Source organism: Sphaeramia orbicularis, chromosome 19 (genome assembly GCF_902148855.1).
Source record: "Sphaeramia orbicularis chromosome 19, fSphaOr1.1, whole genome shotgun sequence".
NCBI classification, from domain to species: Eukaryota; Metazoa; Chordata; class Actinopteri; order Kurtiformes; family Apogonidae; genus Sphaeramia; species Sphaeramia orbicularis.
In genome coordinates, this window is record NC_043975.1 from 11,200,571 (window position 1) to 11,223,738 (window position 23,168).

General features: G+C 34.4%; 1 protein-coding gene across 1 annotated transcript in view; it reads left to right on the forward strand.

Moving 5' to 3' along the window:
* Window positions 1-22,360, forward strand: part of LOC115410710 (dnaJ homolog subfamily B member 12-like) — a 22,504-nt gene extending 144 nt beyond the window's left edge. Inside the window, exons 1-9 of the mRNA XM_030122474.1 lie at window positions 1-183; window positions 5,353-5,530; window positions 8,252-8,397; window positions 8,497-8,670; window positions 8,761-8,831; window positions 13,822-13,931; window positions 16,535-16,707; window positions 21,449-21,590; window positions 21,686-22,360. The exon at window positions 1-183 is cut by the window's left edge and continues 144 nt beyond it. Coding sequence (XP_029978334.1) covers window positions 51-183; window positions 5,353-5,530; window positions 8,252-8,397; window positions 8,497-8,670; window positions 8,761-8,831; window positions 13,822-13,931; window positions 16,535-16,707; window positions 21,449-21,570 — 1,107 coding nt within the window. The 5' untranslated portion in view covers window positions 1-50 and the 3' untranslated portion in view covers window positions 21,571-21,590; window positions 21,686-22,360. The remainder of the gene's footprint in view (window positions 184-5,352; window positions 5,531-8,251; window positions 8,398-8,496; window positions 8,671-8,760; window positions 8,832-13,821; window positions 13,932-16,534; window positions 16,708-21,448; window positions 21,591-21,685) is intronic.
* The last annotated feature ends 808 nt before the right edge of the window (window positions 22,361-23,168 follow it).

Consider the following 23,168-nt stretch of genomic DNA (forward strand, 5'->3'; position numbering starts at 1 on the left):
TGCGCCTGTATTTACTTCAGGTCCAGTTATCCGCCGCTGCAGCTGCAGTAATGGAAGTAAACAGGGACGAAGCGGAGCGCTGCATTGACATTGCGACCGAGGCGTTGACCAACGACCAGCCCGAGAAGGCGCAGAGGTTCCTGGATAAGGCGCAGAGACTTTTCCCGACAGAAAAAGCGAAAGGTAAGAGGAGATAACCGAGAGGCGTAGCATCACCTGCAGCAGCATCACCTGCATCTGGATGAGGTCTGCAGGACGGGGCCTCTGGTAGCACAGCAGATACCCGGCCCAGATGAACTTCACATGGACTAGGACCATGATCTGTCTGCTCTATATCAAATATTATTATAAAACATGTTAAATGTCTGCTATAGTATGTTTCTGTGTAATTTCACTGGCTATATTAGTCCCTGTTATGTAACTGCAGTCAACACTGTGGAACTATATTTACAACATCTCATGCTCCATCTGAGTATTTTTTATACTTTATTACAATGCAACTGATTTTATCTATCTATCTATCTATCTATCTATCTATCTATCTATCTATCTATCTATCTATCTATCTATCTATCTATCTATTTCATGTTGTTCATATTTGTTCAGGTTATTCACATGTTTTGTCAAAGGTTTATTTATTTATTTTATTTGCACAAAATAAAAACAGCAATAGAAAAAACAACAACATTTAAACAAGTAACAAAATTGTGCAGGAGAGGTTAGAAGCCAAAAAGAAGGCTTATATGAATACCTCCCCCAAAAAGAACAATACACACACAAAAAAAAAAGAATTAAAAAATACAATATAACTGAAATAATAAACTACAGTAAAAACAATAAAAAATGTAATCCACATTACAAATCATCAAATACAAATCAAGTAATACACAGCCTTACATTTTTTCATGAATTACAGTCCTTTTCAGATGCTTTTTAAACAATGATAAAGTAGATGTTGACTGAAGTTCAGGTTGTAGATTATTCCACAGATTTGGTCCACGATATTTCAGAGAATACTGACAGACTGAAGTTCGGCAGTACGTAAGATAAAATTTGCTTGAAAATCGTGTCGGAAAGTTGTGAATAACAGAAGACAACTTAAAGAAATTGTGAAAAACTTTAGGAAGAATATGAGTTAAGTGAACATATTTGTACATGGAGACACAGGTCTGGTAAACGTTCACATCCAAAACTGAGAGAAGATTGAATTTTTTGAAAAGAGGAGCAGATGAGTCGAGTCTCTTAGAAAAACTGATCATTCTTAAAAATTTCTTTTGAATTAAGAGAATCTTATTGAGATATGTGGGACAGGTTGCCGCCCAAACAGTATTGCAATAAATAATGTAAGGACTCATATACATATTAGGTTATTTTATACATATAAATATTTTCATAATGAAATCTTATTTATCTGCAATAGTTTGGGATCAAAAAGTCTATCTGTTAGGGATGTCTGATAATATCGGCCAACCAATATTATCGGCTCGATATTGGCATAAAAATGTAATATCGGTGAATATCGTTATCGGTTTTTTTGCCTATCATTAAAACCGATAAAATAATGCCTTGATTTCACCGGCATTAACCGACACGTAAATGAAGCATTGTTTGTAGCTGAAAGAAATGTGCAGTTTTCAAAATTGTACAGTAGAGTTGCCACACTGTAATAGACTCATGGAGGGAGGAGAGGAAATAAAAAAATATGACATTTTTTCCACAACTTAAGTTGAAGTATGTATTCTTTGTACAGACAGTGTTTACATTTTGAAAGCCTTGTTGCATTTGAGAATGCATCCAGTGGGCCATCACAATAAAATTAGGCATGATGTGTTAATTCAGGAGATATGTGATGTTACCTAAAATTAGTTTAATATCCCACATATATCGGCAGCAGTATTGGTAGATATCGAAATCGGAAATTAAGCGTTGCGCAATATCGGCATATCGGTTTTTGGCAAAAAAAAAAGCCAATATCGGACATCCCTACTGTCTATCTGTCTGTCTGTCTGTCTGTCTGTCTGTCTGTCTGTCTGTCTGTCTAGTCCAATTCTACACCTGTTTTGCAGAATCAAACTATGAATTTTCACACTATATTTGTACAAATCTGAGGTTCTTGTACTTTATCAAAAATATTACTATTTAAAGCATCTTTACACTTCTAATGCACTGTATATCAAAAGGGAAATATAGTACACATTACTCCATTACATTTGTCTGTCATATTTAGTTAGTGTCCAGATTAGAGGTTTTATTCCTCTACCTCTTCATCCAAAACCAAGAATCTTTAAATACAAAAATAAAAAAATACAAAAATAAAAAATACAAATAAAAAAAACTGCAAATGCATTTTTGTTTTTAATACTATTAACATATTTTTGCTGTATATTCCAGTTATACATATATTACTGCAAAGACTGAGGAATACATACAAGCATTTCAGAAAAAATCTAAATATTGTAGGAGCTACAGTTGCAGAAAAAATTATTAGACCACCCTTGTGTTCTTCAGTTTCTTGTTAATTTTAATGCATGGTACAACTAAAGGTACATTTGTTTGGACAAATATCATGATAACAACAAAAATAGCTCATAGAAGTTTAATTTCAGAGCTGATATCTATCCATTTTCCATGGTTTTCTTGATAATAACCAAAATCACTTCAGTTCTTACATCAATATCTATGGCATTGTACTGACAAAAACAGTGCTTTTAGGCATTCCATGTTTTCTTTTCTGTCTGTTTTAGTCACATGATACACACAGGAGTTAGTACTTGAATGCATAACCATTGTTTTTGATGACTTTTGATGGTCTAATAATTTTTTTCACAACTGTATGTTGATTTTGACTGTTGGTCATAAACTGAAGGATGAAATGTTCTGTTATTGGTTGGCTCGACTCTTCAAAGATGGGAGAGGACACTACAATCAATCATCTTATAGATTATGATTCATTGCTGTAGATGAAACTATCAAAACTATACACCAGACTGACGTGACCATGAATGTGTACAATGGTAAAATTCAACATACACATGAATGCAGCAATGATATATATGGAAGTTTTGCTCTTAGTTTCTAAGAAAAGCATCTGAATGCTTCCTCTAACACCATCTAAATACTGCTTCAAAACCTGTTTTTCATTGTCACTAATGAATTACAAATGGATAGATAGTAATACTCTGAGAATAGTAGCTAATGGATGAATATTTTTTGCAGTCTACAGTCGTGGAAAAAGGATTAGAGGAGGGGTATCAAACATGCGGCCCACGGGCCAAATGCGACCCGCCAAAGGGTCTAGTTCGGCCCCTGGGATGTTTTTGCCAAGTGCAAAAATTCTACAGTCTTGAATTGAATTAAGCAAAAAATTTAGCTTGAATTAAGGAAAAAATCTTGAATTAAGCAAAAAAAAAATATCTTCAATTAAGTAAATAAAATCTTCAATTAAACCAAAAAAAATTTTCAATTAAGTAAAAAATCTTCAATTAAGCCAAAAAAAATCTCAAATTTAGCAAAAAATCTTCAATTAAGCCAAAAAAAATCTTCAATTAAGTAAAAAATCTTGAATTAAGCCAAAAAAAATCTTCAATTAGTAAAAAAATCTTGAATTAAGCAAAAAAAAATCTTCAATTAAGCCAAAAAAATCTCAAATTTAGCAAAAAAATCTTGAATTAACCAAAAAAAAAATCTTCAATTAAGTAAAAAAATCATGAATTAAGCCAAAAAAATCTAGAATTAACAACTTAATTTTTTCTTTGTTTTAGTGTAAAAAATAACATTAAATTATGAAAATATTTACATTTACAAACTATCCTGTAACACTAAAATGTGAATAACCTTAATAAATATGAAGAACCTAAAATGTCTAAGAAAATTCAGCCCAATTTTAACAGTTTTTCTGCCTGTTCCTCAGTGTTTAGTGTCTTTGTAGATCTGATCCATAATGCACATGTAGAAATGATAAGTTGAGGAATAATATTGTTAAAATTGCACAAAATTTTCTTATGTTTTTTTTAATTAAATTTCATTTTTTTCAGGGTTTTTTTTTGGACAGTTTATAAAAGTAAGTATTTTCATAATTTAATGGGGTTTTTTTTACACTAAAACAAAGACAAAAATTTGGAGTTGTCATTATTTACAGGTTATTATATTATTTTTCTGGTCCGGCCCACTTCAGATCAAATTTAGCTGAATATGGCCCCTGAACTAAAATGAGTTTGACACCCCTGGATTAGCGCATCAAAAGTCATCAAAAACAATGGTTATACAATCAAGTACTAACTCCTGTGTGTATCATGTGACTAAAACAGACAGAAAAGAAAACATGGAATGCCTAAAGGCGCTGTTTTTGGCAGTACAATGCCATCGCTATTTATGTAAGAACTTAAGTGTTTCCACATGACTGCATTGTGATGTTGAATTGACAAAAAGCCACTTATGAGCTATTTTATACATGCTATTGAAAATACACAGTACAGTGCAAATAGGTTTGTTGCTTTTGCAGGATTGAAATGAAAAAAATTTATTTATTTCTCATTCTTTTTTCCTCAGATACATAAAAAATACAGGAATTACAGTTGCGGAAAAAATGATTAGACCATCAAAAGTCATCAACATCAACAACATCAACAATGGTTATGCAATCCAGTACTAACCTCTGTGTGTATCATGTGACTAAAACAGACAGAAAAGAAAACATGGAATGCTTAAAAGCACTGTTTTTGTCAGTACAATGCCATAGATATTAAAGTAAGAACTGAGGTGATTTTGGTTATTATCAAGAAAACTGTGGAAAATTGATAGATATCAGCTCTGAAATTGAACTTATATGGGCTATTTTTGTTGTTATCATTATATTTGTCCAAACAAATGTACCTTTAGTTTTACCAGGCATTAAAATGAACAAGAAATTGAAGAAAACAAGGGTGGTCTAATCATATTTTCTGCGACTATATGTGGAAGTTTTCACAGTATGCTCTTTATTTTTAAGAAAAGCATCTGAATATTTCCTCTAACACTGTCTAAATACTGCTTCAAAACTTACTTTTCATTGTCACTAATGAATTACAAATGTATAAATAGTGATATTCTGAGATTAGTATCTAATGGAAGAATATTTTTTCATTGTATTAGTTAATCACTTAGTCTTAGGCTTGTCAGAAAATACAAAAACAGCTCTCACAAGTGGAAACTAGAACCACTGTTGTTGTCTCTGGAATGGTTTAAGTCTACTTATTAAATATTTAGTTGTGATGCACAGCTAAGTAGAGGCCTGTGATTGTAAGTCAAGGTTAATGTAGTTGTGATTGTTTGTCGGACACTGCATTCACAACAGTGTTATTTTTCTTTTCATAGCGCTGCAGGATCTGATAGCAAGAAATGGCTTCAAACCCAGACATGGCGGCCACTCACATTTCAACGGGACACCGGGGCCGAGGCAGCGGCAGACCACCTGTCAAGAAACCAGACATGAAGAAAAGCCATCAGAAAACCTCAAACCCTACACTGCAGATCAACTGGAGGCTGTGCAGAGGTGGGTTAGACTGATGGATGCCGTGGTAAGGAAGTAAGCCTACTTAATAGAGGGTTTGTAGATTTTTTCCCTTTCAGAATTGCATACTTTCTCAGACTTCACAGTACATTTTTCAGTCAGACATAGAACAAATGAAGACCCTGTTGCTAAAAGTTCTGAAGTCAATTCAAACTGAACATATAAACATGTTGTATATATACATGTTGTTTAGATAAGTCCATCCTATACATATTTTTAACAGAAGTTTTGTGACCTCAGTACTTTTAGCACCAGGGTCTTCAAATAGTCAGATATCTATTACACTGGGTTACAAAAAAATGTTTTTTTGCAAGTTGTCTAGGTTTTTTCAACTGAATTAGGACCATTTTGCACCGCTAAATCCAAAAATGACATCTGTTTTTCTCAATCAGGTCAGATTTTTTTTTGCTAGTTTGATTTTGAAAAACTTGATCTTCTCACAAAATTGATTACATTTTTGTGACTTTATCAGTTGATTTTTTATATAGTTCTCACCCAAAATAGGTTTTAAGAGAAAAAAAATCATTTTCTAACAGGATTCCTGTTAGGTACAATGGTGTATTCACCGCAGATGTAGCAGAATACGTCAGGCTTATTTTTGCAAGATCTTCTAGTCGAAGCCATTTCATTCACCTGTAATATTAAAAAAACATTAATCATAAATTGGCAAAAGTAAAACCTTCAGAACTCATTTATTGCAAGAAATATGAAATAATTTTGTGTCATATGATGTGAAAATGCCCATAAATGTAAGCAAAAATGTTAAAAAGCCAATATGTATTATAGTTGAGAAAGTTGACCTGATTGAGCAAAATTAATGTGATTTTTGGATTCAGCACACCAAAATTATCCTAAATCAGCTCAAAAAACTAAAGCAATAAATTTGTTGTTGACCAGTGTTATTAAAGTGAATTCTTATAAATCAGACATTTCTGATCATTTAATGAGTCTTATTGGATGAAACACATGTTGACTTTGGATGCAGAGGACAGTTTGACAAGTGCACATGTTAGAGGTGTTAAAATTTAGCTTTTACTTCTTATTTGGAATCTTTAGTGGATTCAACACCATTAACACTTTTATTATGCACTTTATTCTGCTCAGCTGCTATGGAATGTCTTTTAAATGATCAATGGTAAATGCACTGCACTTACATAGCGCATTTTATACACCTTCATGGTTTACAAGGCCTCACATTCACCCATTCACACTCACCCATAGGCCATGCAAGGCGCTGCCAAGGACACTGACATATGGACAGTCGGAGACAGGATTCGAATCGCCGACCCTTTGGTCATTGGGCTCTACCAACTGAGCCACAGTTTAGCCTGATGTTTTATGGGCTTGTGTTATTGTCTGTTTCCCTGTTTTTATCCTGGTGTATGTATTAGGGCTGAACGATATGGACAAAATTTCAAATCTCGATAGTCATGCCAGATATCTCGATATCAATACGATATGATATGACTACGGGTTCGGTGAAAACCAAGCATTTTTCAGAAAAATACAAACATGATAATACAAAAGAATCTGGAAAGTGCAGTTTTATTTAGAAGAACTCACTGCCAGTCATCAACATTAACATAAAGTACGAATAAATGAAATTTGTTGTGACTTCCAGAGCTGTACATGCAGGGCAAGCGCGGCGGAAATCTATATCGTTCATATCGTTGCTTTTTCGATATTAATATCTTGAATGTTCATATCTAGATATCGATATGATAACGATATATCTTTCAGCCCTAGTATGTATGACATTTTATTACCTCCGCCAAGGAGGTTATGTTTTCATCGGGGTTTGTCTGTTCATCGGTTTGTTTTTTCTTTGTTTGTCTGTTAACAAGATAACTCAAAAAGTTATTGACGGATTTTGATGAAATTTTCAGGAAATGTTGATACTGACACAAGGAACAAATGATTAAATTTTGGTGGTGATCGGGGGGGGGGTAGATCTGCCTTGGCGGAGGTCTGCGCTCTCCGAGTGCTTTTCTAGTTTATTTTATTTTAACCTTTTATTAACATTTTATTCTAAACTGTAAATCACTTTGGGATTTTATCTGTGAAAAGTGCTATATAAAGAAAATTTACTTACTTACTAAATTGGGGCGGCAATAATAGATAGTGATTAATTCCTTTCAGTCAGGAAAATTCATGTGGAAGATACCACATAAATAACTGTAGGTCTTTAAGGGGTCATTTTCTTCCTGCTGTAAAAATTAAGTATCATAAAAATGTATTTAAGGTTATTGTTTGCACATGTTTTGCATCATACTTTAATACTGAGTCTGGTGTCGATTTAAGCTGAAAAATTGCACTAGTAATACCCATTTATTTCCACAAATAACAGTTGTAGATGTTAAAATAATGATATATTTAGCTTCAGTTTTCTCTGTTTTGATGAAATTACCTTTGAATTAACAAATGACTTTTATGAATATCTACATAAAGAGTAAATTCAATATAAGAAAATACTTGATTTCCACTGAAAAAAGCGAAATGCAGAGGATAATAGTAAGTCACTAAAGAAATGTTATTGCAGAGGGAAAATTCATACAGGAGTCACCACAGAAATAGTTCTAGGTCTTTAAGGGTTAAAACCAACATACCTGTCCATTCTGTAAATCACACTAGTTCATACTTTCTACACTATGTAGGAACTCTAACAATAGCAGCTAATATTAAGATGATGCTTTGTTTGTGCAGGATAAAACAGTGTAAAGACTTCTATGAAATCCTCGGGGTCCAGAAAGACGCCCCTGAAGATGAGCTTAAAAGATCATACAGAAAACTCGCTTTGAAGTTCCATCCAGACAAGAATCACGCTCCAGGTGCAACAGAGGCTTTCAAAGGTAAATTTACCAGCACTTCACTAATGTGTTGTGTTTAAATGAATGTGTATCTTTAAAGTTTATGATGTGTATTTCATGATCTGTGTGTGTTTTGTGCAGCCATTGGAAATGCATATGCTGTCCTGAGTAACGCCAACAAAAGAAGACAATACGATCAGTGTGGCGAGGAGAGGAGACATCCTTCGAGACAAGGCCAGGACGATGGAAACTTCGAGGCTGACATCTCACCTGAAGACCTTTTTAATATGTTCTTTGGAGGCGGATATCCAGCAAGTTAGCATCCAGATTTTTGGATTTTTATATCAGGATTCATGTCGCTTTTCTATTTCATTCATTGTGGTTCTGATGTGTGTGTTAATCTAGGTAATGGTCATGCATACACCAATGGGAGGATGCGATACCAAAGAGCAGAAAGAAGAGAGCGACAGCGAGACGTAAGCTTGACAACACATGGTTATTATTAGAGCTACTGCACATTATAGGTCTACCTGCAGGGGGAGACATTTAGTCATTTTTAATCCCATTTATGAGGGGATGTTGAGGGGTTTATACACAACTCATTTTGTCTGGTGGAGGAATACGGCTTTTGTTACTCTATATCGATGCCAAAAAAACAGAAAATGACCAAAATTAACAATGTACAGTACTGTGCAAGAGTTTAGGTAGGCGTTATCTTTGTTGTTTTTTCAGGATTATGATGGGTACATGTCCTTATTTCTAAAAAAAAAAGTGCAAATGCATTTTTGTTTTTAATATTATTAACATATTTGCTGTATATTCCACTTGTACATATATTACTGCAAAGACTGAGAAATGCATATGTGTCATCAAGCATTTCAGAAAAAAATCTAAATATTGTAGGAACTACAGTCACAGAAAAAAATATTAGACCACCCTTGTTTTCTTCAATTTCTTGTTCTTTTTAATGCCTGGTACAACTAAAGGTACATTTGTTTGGACAAATATAATGATAACAATAAAAATAGCTCACAATAGTTTAATTTCCGAGCTGATATCTATCCATTTTCCATGGTTTTCTTGATAATAACCAAAATCAATTTATCTGTGTTCACATGACCAAAGCAGCTGCGGGCTTTTCATTATAACATTTAAGATGCGTTACAAACGTCATAGCTCGGCGAATGAAAACCAGTTTGTTTTTGACGGCTGATGAAACTGTTGTAACATGTTGGCTTCTGTTTGGTCTCCATCGCTTTGATGAAAAACTCTGACATGAACTCCTCGTGTGGATTCAGTTCGGTTGCACGGTGTTGTGCGAGGTTTTCTCCTCCACCTTTTCAAAATGACTAATTGTGGATTATTTTGATTATTTTTGTTAATAATTAGGATCAGCAGCTTTTAATATCTAAAGCCAGAAAAACAAAATATCTGTGTGGAGCTACAAGATATTATACTTTAGCCCTTTAAATGCAGCAACTATATAACATAGGCCTACAGTTGCAGAAAAAATTACGAGATCACCTTTGTTTTCTTAAGTTTCTTGTTCATTTTAATGCCTGGTACAACTAAAGGTACATTTGTTTGGACAAATATAATGATAACAACAGAAATAGCTCATAACAGTTTAATTTTAGAGCTGATATCTATCCATTTTCCATGGTTTTCTTGATAATCAACATCACTTCAGTTCTTACATCAATATCTACGGCATTGTACTGACAAAAACAGTGCTTTTAGGCATTCCATGTTTTCTTTTCTGTCTGTTTTAGTCACATGATACACACAGGAGTTAGTACTTGATTGCATAACTATTGTTTTTGATAACTTGTGATGGTCTAATAATTTTTTCCGTGGCTGTATATGGGATCATATGAACAGAGAAGAGGATAAAAGACCATGAAAGCCTTTAGGTCATTCTGAATGTGTGTAATGTAACACAAGATTACACTGGTCTACAAGTAAAATGTTTCCAGAATAAAAACAGTTAGATTTTTAGCTATTTTTAGTCACTAATAAAGAAAAATTAAGTCAAAAGTACCAGTTGGTTGTAGTTTCTAAGGTAGTCTTGGGTGAAAAAGTGAAATTCTGAGAATTAACCCTTTCATGCATTGTGGACACTAGAGTGGACAGTTATTCTCCAGCTGTTCTCTTGTATATTCATAGGTTTTGTTGTTTTAATTCCATATGAGCCAACACAGTGGACACTTATGCAGCATCCCATAATACACTGTAATTCCTACCATTACTATAACTTTGCTGTTCTTGACAAACCTGATCTGCAGTAACATGTTTAAGTGTAAATCAGTTGTTATTTGTTAGACAAAAAGAGTTGTTTTTTGCATATTATATGAGGTAATAACTAGCATTAGAGTATGGTAAAATGTGAGAAAACATCAAATCAGCAGCCTTAAAAATGTTTTTATTTCATTGTTTTCATTTTACTTTCTGATATTAGGTTTTAAATACATATTTCTTTACTTAACAAATTAAATGCATGGACATTTTTGTAACTCCGTGAAAAAAAAAAAACTCGATCGCAACTTCTTTTTTTTTATGCCTAAGGAGGTATAAAAACACTCCAGAAAAAAAAATCTTGACTAAGGTTCTCATAATTCATGCATGAAAGGGTTAATAAAAGAATGGGTTTTATTCCAAAAGAATATTTGTCTCAGAACAAGATCTACTTCAAAACAGTGTCTGCACATTAAAATACATTCACTGTTTCCATATTCACTACAGAGCCTCTGAATATCCAAATGGGTCATATCTGATGATCATGAAAAGATGACAAACTGTATTTTAAACCAAATATTTAAATGTACTGATAGAATTAATGGATCAACAGGTATTAAACATTTACTGGTAGATTTTTGGGTCTTTATGGGTTAAGTAAAATAAAACACACATGAATACAATGCTGCAAATAGTGAAAACCCTAGAAATTATACGATTAAAAAACTATTAAACAATACACCGTCTTTAACTTACAACAGACGGACAAATTTTAAAACCCTTAGATGCAGAGGAAACTCGTTCCAGTGTTTGTTGGCCATACGAGTGTATAAAAACGTGATCGTGCCCGTGCTTTAACCTTAGCTCTCAGAACAAACAGTCAGTTGACCAGACGGATCTCAATGAAATGAGTGGGTTTAAAAGGTCACAGAGATAGGCTGGAGGGTGTCCATGGAATGATTTATAGGCAAGCGATAAAGTCATCACATGAATCCTGAAACGTGTAGGGAGCCAGTGGAGGGAGGTCAGTGTCTGCGAAACAGGCTCTTGCTTGTATTTTGCCGTTAAAAGACGAGTTTCAGATGTCTGGACCAACGTCAAAAGGGCAGTAGTCAGTCAGGTGGGGATAAAAGTCTGGAAAAATCAGCAAAATGACAAGAAAGACTTGACCTTAGATAAAAAGTCAGCTGAAAAAAGCCTGATTTGATCACTTAGTTTATGTTTGACTCTTATTAATAATAATAATAATAATAATAATTTTATTTATATAGCATCTTTAAAAACTGATTTTACAAAGTGCTTTGATAAAGCAGGATGTCCAGGAGTCAAAATAACAACGGACAGCCAAAAAGGAGGACAGAATGAAATAAAACAAGACACAAGCAAAGACTAAAACACAACACAGTAAAAGTGGTAAGAACAGCAAACTAGAAAAACATGACACTCTGAATAAATTGAAATATATTAGATTAAGTAGAGAGGGCAGAGATTACAGAGACATAACATGATGCTGTCGAATCAGTATAAAAATGAAGGCGTGGAATAAGACAACATCATGTATGTCAATATAAGTGAATATCCAAAAAAGGGTCAAATTAAATATTAAATATTCAGACATTAAGAAGAGACAATATCACATAAAGGCAAGTCTATAAAAACGTATTTTAAGAAGTGAGTTAAAAGATGTCACTGATTCTGCAAGCCTTGTGTCCTCTTATATCAAAATACAGTGAGTTTTAACTGCTTTAGTCCCTCTATCTAATTATGAATAGAATAGAATAGAATAGAATAGAATAGAATAGAACAGCTTTTATTGTCATTTTGTGTACGATGAAATGAGTGCTACTCCACTCAGTGCAACAATATAAATAAAAAATCAAAAAATAAGAGTAGAGTGAATAGAAATTACACAATCTAAAAATAAGATAAGAAAATAGAATTTTAAAAAATTACGAAAGTACAATAAGAATAGAGCTAAATTAGAATAAAAATAAAAAATAGACAAAATATGAATAGACACAATATCTATGAAAACGGCATGTATATCTATGAACGCAAGTCTATATAATAATAGTGCATTTATTTTTTTGAGAAAATATTGAATAAATATTGCCTTGTTGCACGAACAGATGATTATTGCACGACTTATTGCACATAATTCACATTGTACAGGGTTATTGCATATTATTGATAAGATAAGATAATATCCGATAAAATATACTTTATTGTCCCTGGGGGGAAATTCCTCGTGGGCAATAGTGCAAGGGGGCTGCAACACCACACAGAAAACACAGTATAAACAAGAAGACATCTCAGCGCACACACATAACTATAAATAACACTGGAGACACATGACAGCAGTAAATAACACCAACCATATACTATGACATGGCATATTGATGCATGGGACAGTAAACAGCACCAGTAGATAAATAAATAAATAAAACTATTGCACAACCCTAAATCCATACCAAAATATATAACTACATCACAAGAATTAAAAGCCAATGTGATTAAAAATATTATCCATAAAAGATGAGACACCACTGTCAATAAATAGGGATAAAATGGAGGTACAACCAAGGTTTTTATCGTTAACGAAAACTAACGAAATGACGAAAACTAGAATTGTAAAAACATTTTCGGTAACTGAAATAAATAAAAACTACAGTTAAAAGAAAAAAATGATAATTAACTGAAACTGTATTGTGTGTTTACAAAACTAACTAAAACGTATAAAAATTCTGGATAAAATTCCCTTTGTTTTCGTCTTTGTCAACGTCGGACTGATATAAAATTTATTTCCCTCAAGCAATATTTGCTGCTGGCACCATATGATATTTAACGGTCCATCACTTCTTGTCACTTGTGGTTTCCAGTCATCTTCTGGTCCCCACTCTACCATGAAACATGTAGATTAAAGTTGGGAGAAAGCAGCAGAGTCTTGTATGGGATTTATTTGAATTTGACAGTGAAGAAGATAAAAAAATATAAAGAAACTAAAACTAAGCATTTAGAAAATAGCGAAAACTAATAAAAACTAGCAAACCTGCTCTAAAAACTAATTAAAACTAACAGAATTAGAGAAAAAAAAGTCAAAACTAAAAAAAACTAAACTATAATGAAAAATCCAAAACCATTATAACCTTGGGTATAACACATAAGAAAATAAGAAAAACTGAAAAAGAAACCAAATCCTGTTGTTCCAGTGTTGTCTTTGCTCTTTTTCAGGGAGGCCTGGCCCTCTTCGTACAGGTCATGCCCATCCTCATCCTGGTCATCGTGTCGGCGCTCAGTCAGATCATGGTGAATAGCCCCGCCTACAGCCTCAGCTTCAGGCCGTGAGTGTGATTCCTAACGTTAAATAACACCAAAAACCTGCACTTCTGCCAGTGTGTGGGAAGCAGCAACAAAAGGATTACCTTCACATTACATAAGTAGCAGTATAATCCAGCCCCGTGTTGATTCAACAATCAGTGCATTGTTACATTTCATAGCCATGTTGTTGCATGCTTCATAGATTTTCATTACTGTTAATTATTTACTAAGTTAAGAGGGTTGGATCACAGTCTGTTTCCCTCTGGCCCCTGTACCTGTCCAGACTCCAGCGGAATTGTGTAATGTGGTGAAATTCAGTCTGAAAATCTTAGAATTTAGCTTTTGGGAAAAACAAGTTAGTACCATAATGTTTAATACCACAAACAGATAGGGATGTAACAATATGAAAATTTCATATCATGGTTATTGTGACCAAAATTATTGTATTATTACAGTTATCAATATTATCGCGGTATTGTTGAAATTATGCTCAAAATGTTCAAAAAGTACTAATACAAAAAAAATTACAAATCAAACAGGAGAAGGATTACAATTTGATTCCTATAGTTCAGGATGCATATATAAAAAAAAAAGACAATAAAAAGTTGGTCTCAAGGATATATGGAAGTATACAGGGTGGGGAAGCAAAATTTACAATGAACATTTAGTTGTTTTTTCTCAGCAGGCACTACGTCAATTGTTTTGAAACCAAACATATATTGATGTCATAATCATACCTAACACTATTATCCATACCTTGTCAGAAACTTTTGCCCATATGAGTAATCAGGAAAGCAAACGTCAAAGAGTGTGTGATTTGCTGAATGCACTCGTCACACCAAAGGAGATTTCAAAAATAGTTGGAGTGTCCATAAAGACTGTTTATAATGTTGATATATACAGCATATACAGATTCACTGCCTCTTGTTGACAATCAGGGCTGCTACAGGCAGGTTCTGTTGATCAGGTGTGAGTGGATCCACCTGTGTTCCCACCACAGCTGAGGGTTATTGTCCTGAGTGGAATTGGATATAAGGAGGCTCAAACTCAGTGTTCTGTTTGGTTGTGACCTCTGAGGAGTCAAGAGTTCTACTGTGATCTCCTCATATTGCCCTTAAAAGGAAAGCTCAGCATTGCATTTTGGATTCACCCCCCCTCCCCCCATTCATTTGATTTCCACTTAAGTTAGTTGTTGGTTTTGTGGGTGTAAGGACTTTTTTTTTTTTTGTCTGTCATTTTGATAGATTTAGTGGGTGGGGAGGGTCTCTACACAAACTACCTTTTAGAACCCTTTTTGGCCCATATTTGAATAGTGTTTTTGTTTCCTGTAGTTCTACCCCAAGCCTTCACTTAAGCTACATTCAGACTCCAGGCAAATGTGGCCCAAATCTGATTTTTTTTTTTTTGCCCATATGTGACCTGTATCTGATCTGTTAAAGACAGTTTGAACAGCACTAATCTATTTTTTTTTTCAAATCCAACTCAGGCCACTTTCATATGTAGTCCTAAATCCGACACATATCTGATATTTTGCAATGCGCTTTCAGTCTGAACAGCCAGGTCGCATTTATCTGACCTTTACGTCAGTGAAATGCAACAAAAGTCACAATTCTGCATCCCAGGAGGAGGCAAAACAGCAGGAGAAACATACTTCCGTAAACACAGTGCGCGTCTGCATGGTCACGTGTTATGTCAGGACCTCTTTTGCACATGCGGGTCACTTCAGGGTCGCATTCAGTTCATACTCAAATCTGTCTCTGTCTGTTTGTGCACTTTTTAAATTTTTTTTTTACAAATTTTTTAAAAATGTTTCAAAATATTGAAAGTTAATACTCAAACCTAATCTCTTGGTACTCAATGTATCAGTGAGCAGGAGGAGCTAAGTGTGATGCGACTGGGTGGGAGTATTAGTAAGCTCCGCCTACTTTTTCATTTGTTTTTCAGATTTTTGTCGACAGTCAGGGTCGCATTCAGTTCATACTGAAATCTGTCTGTCTCTTTTTGCACTTTTTTAAATTTTTTACAAATTTTTCAAAAGTTTTTCAAAATATTGAAAGTTGATGCTCAAACCTAATCTCTAGGTAGACAATGTATCAGTGAGCAGGAGGAGCTAAGTGTAATGCGACTGGGTGGGGGTATTAGTAAGCTCCGCCTACTTTTTCATTTGTTTTTCAGATTTTTGTCAACAGTGGTATTTTAAGTAGTTCAGTCTGTACCTGAGTTTCATGTTGACAAATGTAGTAATAATTTTCCTGTTTCTCTGTTCCTCCAAAATATTTTTCCCCTGATGTTTGATTAATCAGTAAGAAAAATAATATTTCCATTGCAGCCCTAGTATTTTCGGGCATGCTGTTCAGTAGATTGGACTCACTCTGTCGACTCTGTGGTTTATTGTTGGATTAAAAACCATTTTCTGCCTCTGTACTCGGTTCCAGATAATCACAGAGCTCTGTGCTGGCTCCATGTGTCTGGCCTCTCTCCACGTTTGAGACTCACTTCAGTAGTTACTGGTTTGACTCGCAGCCATATCTAGTCCTGAGTCACGTTAACAGTGCCAGACCCGTCATCCGTGAGTCGGGTTCGTCCATGTGACATCTCTCCCACGCTTTGTCCTATCTCCGTGCAGGTCAGCGGGTTATACTCAGAAGAGGCTGACGGAGAACCTGAAGGTGCCATATTATGTGGGGGAGCAGTTCTCCAGGGAATTCACCGGAGTCAATCTGAAGAATCTGGAGAGGACTGTGGAGGACGACTACATTTCCAACCTTCGCAACAACTGCTGGAAGGAGAAACAGCAAAGTATGTGCCAGTAGAAAAGAAAACAAATTAACAAACTATGCTTTTACTGTTGCCATCAAATGACAAGCAGTTCCCACATTTTGCTTTCTTTCCAAAAGTCAGATGGAAAAAAGAAACCATCTATTCTGACTAACATTTAATAGGACGAAACAATGAATTGATGGCATTTTTTATCCAAAATGTCAGAGTTCAACTCCTGCGACAGCATAATGTCCTGCAGAATCATTTCACTGCCCATTACTCAACACCATAACGCAGGAACAGAAGGGAGACTGTGACCATACGCAGCATTTGTTCAGATACACAATTCGTGACTAATCATGGGTGCCCACCTTTAAACTGAGCTGACGGAATAGATCTGATTCAAAGTGTGTGAAGCATCTGTGTTTTATACCTGAAATATTGTGTTTTGAGTATTTTGTCTCGTCATTTTTTGTCCTAAAACGCCAAATGGGTGTCTCTAAAGTACATCCTGTCACACCTGGAATTACAATCCATCTCCAAATGTGTCTCACTTCCCCACTATACATGTAAACAATCAAGATCATCTAAAGCCTTAATCCTGTAACACCAAACGTATCATATTTGATACATGAGTTTTGAAGCCCTCTACATGATCAGTGTGATATTTTTTTTCTTGAAAAACCTGATGTATACAATTAGATATTTATTATTTTTTATTTAATCTTTTATTTAACCTGGAAAAAGATCCCATTGAGATTAAGAACCTCTTTTCCAAGGGAGTCCTGGCCAAGAGACAGCATGAAACACAACACATAATTACAACATACAGTTACATGATATAGTTACAACATACAATAATTTACAGGACAAGTCAACTTATGAAAAATACATGCAAGTCATTGAGTTATTCTCTAGCACTTTGACTTTGGATTTAAAAGCATTCAGGGAAATCAGTTGTCAGTTTCCAGATACATGCAATACACAGATAATCCACCAGGGGGGAGGAATTTGTTCACCAGAGGCCTTTCCAGTGACACTACAAGATTATTAATGAGGAAGGAGGGAGAACTTTGCCAATTTTGAAAAGGAATTGCCAATTTGTTAGGCATGTTTGTGTTATATTATGATTTTGTTTGTTCAAAAATAATAATAATTGAGCATTGAGACCTGACGTATCAAATACAATACAAATTGAAACTCATACATGGAGATTGGTATTTGAAAAAAAAAAAAAAAAAAAAATTCAGAGGGACCAATAAAGGCTCCAGTTTCAAAGAACTGGAATTTTCTGTCAATGATTTAATGGTTCAGGCTTTACAGGGTTAAGACACAAGCTTCATTTAATGTTTAAATGTGTTCTATGTAGTACAAATATTCCAAACTCTCACCAGTAGGAGGAAATCGTGTACCAGAACTTACTCATGACTACCAAAACCACCAACAAATCAACACTACGTATCCACAGACTATCACTCACTGAATAAAGTATAAACCTCATTGTTTATTATGGTATCATCAAGTTTTCTTCTTCGAACTAAAAGTCATAGTCACTTATTTTAACAGTCACTTATTTTGATGTGCTGCATCAGCTGATAGTTTACATTATAGCTCTGTTAGCTTAGCTGTGTTTTTAGATAGAAAACATGGTTATGATTTGTGTTGTCAATAGCCGAACTAAAGATCTGTTTGGAATCGACAGCTTGGCAAAGATAATAACATCCCACAATAACTTTATACCTTCATAAGCCTCATAATCAAACTCAGCTGTGTAGAAGAAATGCTGCCATTTCTGTATCAAACTCCATTCTTTTCATTTAGAGCTGTTTCCAGTGGTGAAAACAACAACAGCAGTTCTGGCTTTTATTATTTAAAAGTTGTTTCTTAGGTTTTTTTCCATCCCATCTGGTCACTTTCTGATGCTTTGGTCAAAGACCCCATGGCGCAGGTGTCAAACATGCAGCCCGGGGGCCAAATCTGGCCCGCCAAAGGTTCTATTCTGGTCCACGGGATGAAAGAGTAAAAATTAACCTGAACAGTCCAGGTTGTCCAAATCATTTTGGTTCAGGTTCCAAATACAGACCAGTGTGATCTACAGTAAAAATAACAACATAATAACCCATAAATAATGACAACTACAAATTTTCTTTGTGGAAAATTAAGTGGGAAAAATTGAAGTGAAAAAAATAACATTACACTTTGAAAATATTAACATTTACAAAACTATTCTTTCACAATAAAATGTAAATAAATATATAAATAAAAACAAAGATGAACAACCCGAAATGTGCAATTTGAACAATATTCTGCCTGTTACTAAATGTTTTGTGCATTTATGGATCCACTGTGATCTGTAGTTGTGTTAATAATAAGAGATGTAATATTGTAGAAATTGTTCAAATTTCAGTTCCAAACTCCAAAATTTTAACAATATTCTGCCTGTTACCAAATGTTTATGTAACATTGTGTGTAATGTAAGTGTATAAATAATAAGTTGAGGCATAATATTGTTAAAATTGCAGTAATTTTTCAAATGAAATTTCAGTTTTTTCAGGTTATTCACATCTTTTTTGTAAAATGTAAATATTTTCATAATTTAACTGGGGTTTTTTGTACTAAAACAAAATTAAAAACTTGGATTTGTCATTATTTACAGGTTATTAAGTCATTATTTTACTGGACTGGCCCACTTGAGATCAAATTGGGCTAAATATGGCCCTTGAACCAAAATGAGTTTGACACCCCTGCCCCATGGTGTTAGTTTTCCTCACCATCGGAGACCTGCAGAGTGACTCACTACTCCCTCTAGTGGTCACGTAAATCCCTCGACCCATCACTGTAAATAACTCAGTTCATATCTCTATAATACAATACACTGACATCTTTGACAAAACTCTTTATTCAAAACACTCTAATGATACTATTAGGTCATTTTTGGATATTTTAGAGTAGAACTACTACAGCTCCTTTAGCCATTGTAGAATAAACACATGTCGAAATGCAAGGAAGGAAATGAAAGATTGTCATCTCAAAAGAAGGAAGTGAAAGTACAATATTTGCTTAAAGATGTAGTGTAAGTTGCACCTTATCTATGTGGCACATTTCCAAGCAAAATTGCAAAGTGCTTAAAAAAATTTTCAAAAACCCACAATACACCACATAATAATTAATTCATGCCTAATCACATTGTGAAATGAACAGCAAGGGTTTGATTTTATAAAGTTAGAAATGCATGAAACATAGTCAAACCATTTTTAAAACCTGCACAAAATGGGAATACTATAGTACAGTGTCTGATTAGAAAGGAATTTACCTAAAAAGTGAAGGCCCTTCTTAAACTTATATAGATTTAGTGTAAATAGCACCTTATCTATATGGCACAATTCCAAGCAAAATTGCGAAATGCTTAAAAAAAAAACCCACAATACACCACATTAGAAGTATAATTAATTCATACATAATTATATCATGAAATGAACAGCAAGAGTTAGATTTTATAAAGTTAGAAATTCAAGAAATGCATGAATACAAAATTCAATTCCATTACATGAAACAGTTAAACCATTCTTAAAAACCTGCATAAAATGGAACTACTACAGTGCAGTATTTGACCAAAAAAAGAGACTATGTTTTTTGGACAGATACCTCAGAAATGGCTGAAAAGAGATAAACATTTAATGAATATTTTGCTGATGGCCTGTAAAAAGACTATCAACAGGAAATGCCTATTGCAGGAGAGCCCAACTTTAAATGGATGGATGGAAATCACAGTGGACATTAGTAAAAAGGAAAAGATAACGGGATTTGTTAATCACAAATTGGAGAACTGAGTCAACTATGTCACACCCTATAGCACAGGTGTCAAACATGCGGCCCAGGGGCCAAATCTGGCCCACCAGAGGGTCCAGTCTGGCCCTTGGGAGGAATGTATGAAATGCAAAAATTACACTAAGAAATTAACAATCCTTTTAGTTCAGGTTCCACATTCAGACCAATTAAGTCTTAAGTGGGCAGGATTCAGTAAAATACTACCATAATACCATAAAAATAATGACAATTCCAAATTTTTGTCTTTGTAAATGTTTTCAGGTATTTACACTAAAACAAAGCATAATTTTGCAAAAAAAATGCGAGTAACCTGAACAAATATGAACAACCTGAAATGTCTTGAGAAGTAAGTGTGATTTTAACAATATTCTGCCTGTTATTAAATGTTTTGTGTGTTATAATGCGCATGTGTAAATGATAAACTGTAAAAATTACACTTATTTTTTCAGTTTGTTCATGTTATTCACATCTTTTGAAAGGATAGTTTGTAGATGTAAACCTTTTTATAATGTAAATTTGCTTTTTTTGCTCTAAAATAGAGAGAAGTTTGGAGTTGGCAGTATTTATATATTATTATGTAATTATTTTACTGGTTCGGCCCACTGCAGATCAAATTTAGCTGAATCGGCCCCTGAAGTAAAATGAGTTTGACACCCCTGCCGTATAGGCCTGATTGTGTTTTCACAAATCAGTGATTGTGTTGTATGGAAAAGATCGCTCCCTACTTGTACATAGTTTTTTCTCTTTTTCCTCCTTTATTTGGTTATCTGACATAAAACAAAAATATTATTCTGGTGTTTGGAGCAGACGACAGATGTATGATATATACATACGATGTACCAAATACAAATGTCTGATACTGAATGTCAGTAAAAAAAAATAAATCTAAAAAAAAGTGAATTTCCCCAAAAAGTGAAGGCCCTTCTTAAATTCTGTTTCCTGTTTCCTGCAGAAGAAGGCATGTTATACAGAGCTCGCTATTTTGGAGACACTGACCTGTACCAACGTGCTCAAAGGGCTCGAACACCAAGCTGCGCCAAACTCTCCGAGATTACAGCTTCTGCACACGGCTGAGGCTGCTGCCATATTAAGAAGTAAGCCCCTAAACTCACCATACTCCTGCTATTCAGAAATATTTGTGGCTGCATGTTCCTTACATATTTTTTTTTAAAATTTTCCCCCATTTTAGATTTCCAGGATCCACACGAACAAATACTGGCTGTAAATAAATGAGCTTTAACAATGAAGACGACCCGACAGGCAACACAAACAAACCAGCACCAATGAAAATCTGGGAAAGCAAGACTCAAATCAACCACATGAAGCCCCTCCCCTTGTGGAATATTAGTATGTTGAATTAATATATTGTGTTAATATCACGTTTTCAGATTGGAAAAAGCCACTTAAATAGCTCCCGCCAAGACATGTGTTGGATTTACTTCCCATTTTGGCTCTAATGAACGGCAGAGTTCACTTTTTTTTTCTTTTTTTTTTTTTTTGCAAGAACGCAGTATGAAACCAGAACGTAGCATACTTAGATACAATCATACAGATGTAGTTTATGTAGCAGCTGATTAGACACCACTCCGAATGCTTCCTCTTTGTTTTTATGCAGTCAACAAAAAAAAAAAAAAAAAAAAAAAATCAGAGGAGGAAGTGAGTTTGGCCATGACTCCTGATGCACATTTTTAACTTCTGAAACTATGCAGAAATAATGTGAAACCTCTGAATACCCACTCATGTTTGTCAGACACCATTAGCATCTGAGATTAGTCTTTGTTGCTCTGTATGTGTGTGAAATAAGTAAGAAACTTCCTTAAACTTTTGCCTCCTTGAATTGTATTATTATACACTAGCTTCACAATAAAAGCCAATGGAATAAGAGACGTGCCTACCCACACTGTGGGACATTAACAAGTTGTAGTTGTGAGTGTAATGTCTCTATTAACATCATCTGTCAAAGCAATCTACCATGTCACATCCTGTATATTATAGTATGCTATTTATGTTAAATTATTTCTATTTATTTATTTAAAAAAAAAACTCGACTATGACACTGGAGAAACAATAAAGATCTCGCTCACTTTTTTTCCACCACGTTTTTACTCCTGGAAGAAAATAAAAACGAATGCTCAAACTGCTGTTGTGTGTGACTCATCACTCAGTGCAGAAAAAATCTCATCAGCACATTCAGTGTGTAAAAATGTTGGCGACCAGCTGACTGAGGTTGGAAACATGGCTCTGCGCACGTTCACAGCGAAGGGGACGTGCAGAATGTGAAGTGCAGACTCACATTATTTCAGGATGACTTTACTCAGCTGTTTTTGGGGGATAGTGACACTGTTCTTTCAGGTTTCAATCTGCCACACAGACCATGTTTTACTTTTGGGATTTCTGTCTTTGTCTTTTATACTTCTGAGAACTAAAATGTGCATTGAAGTCGTGAAATCTGAGTCTGGAAAAGTGTAAAAACCCTGAGAATAATGAGCATCTCTACTGAAAATCGACTAATGATTTAACTTTTGACTTTGAAATGTGCTGGTTTTTTACATTTTCTGCTTTTTCTTCTCTTTTTTTATCTTTAAAAGAGTCAATGCTCTCAATCTGCCTCATGGACTTAATTTGTATTATACTTTTCAGAGCAAAAATCTGCAAAAAAGCTAGACATTTAA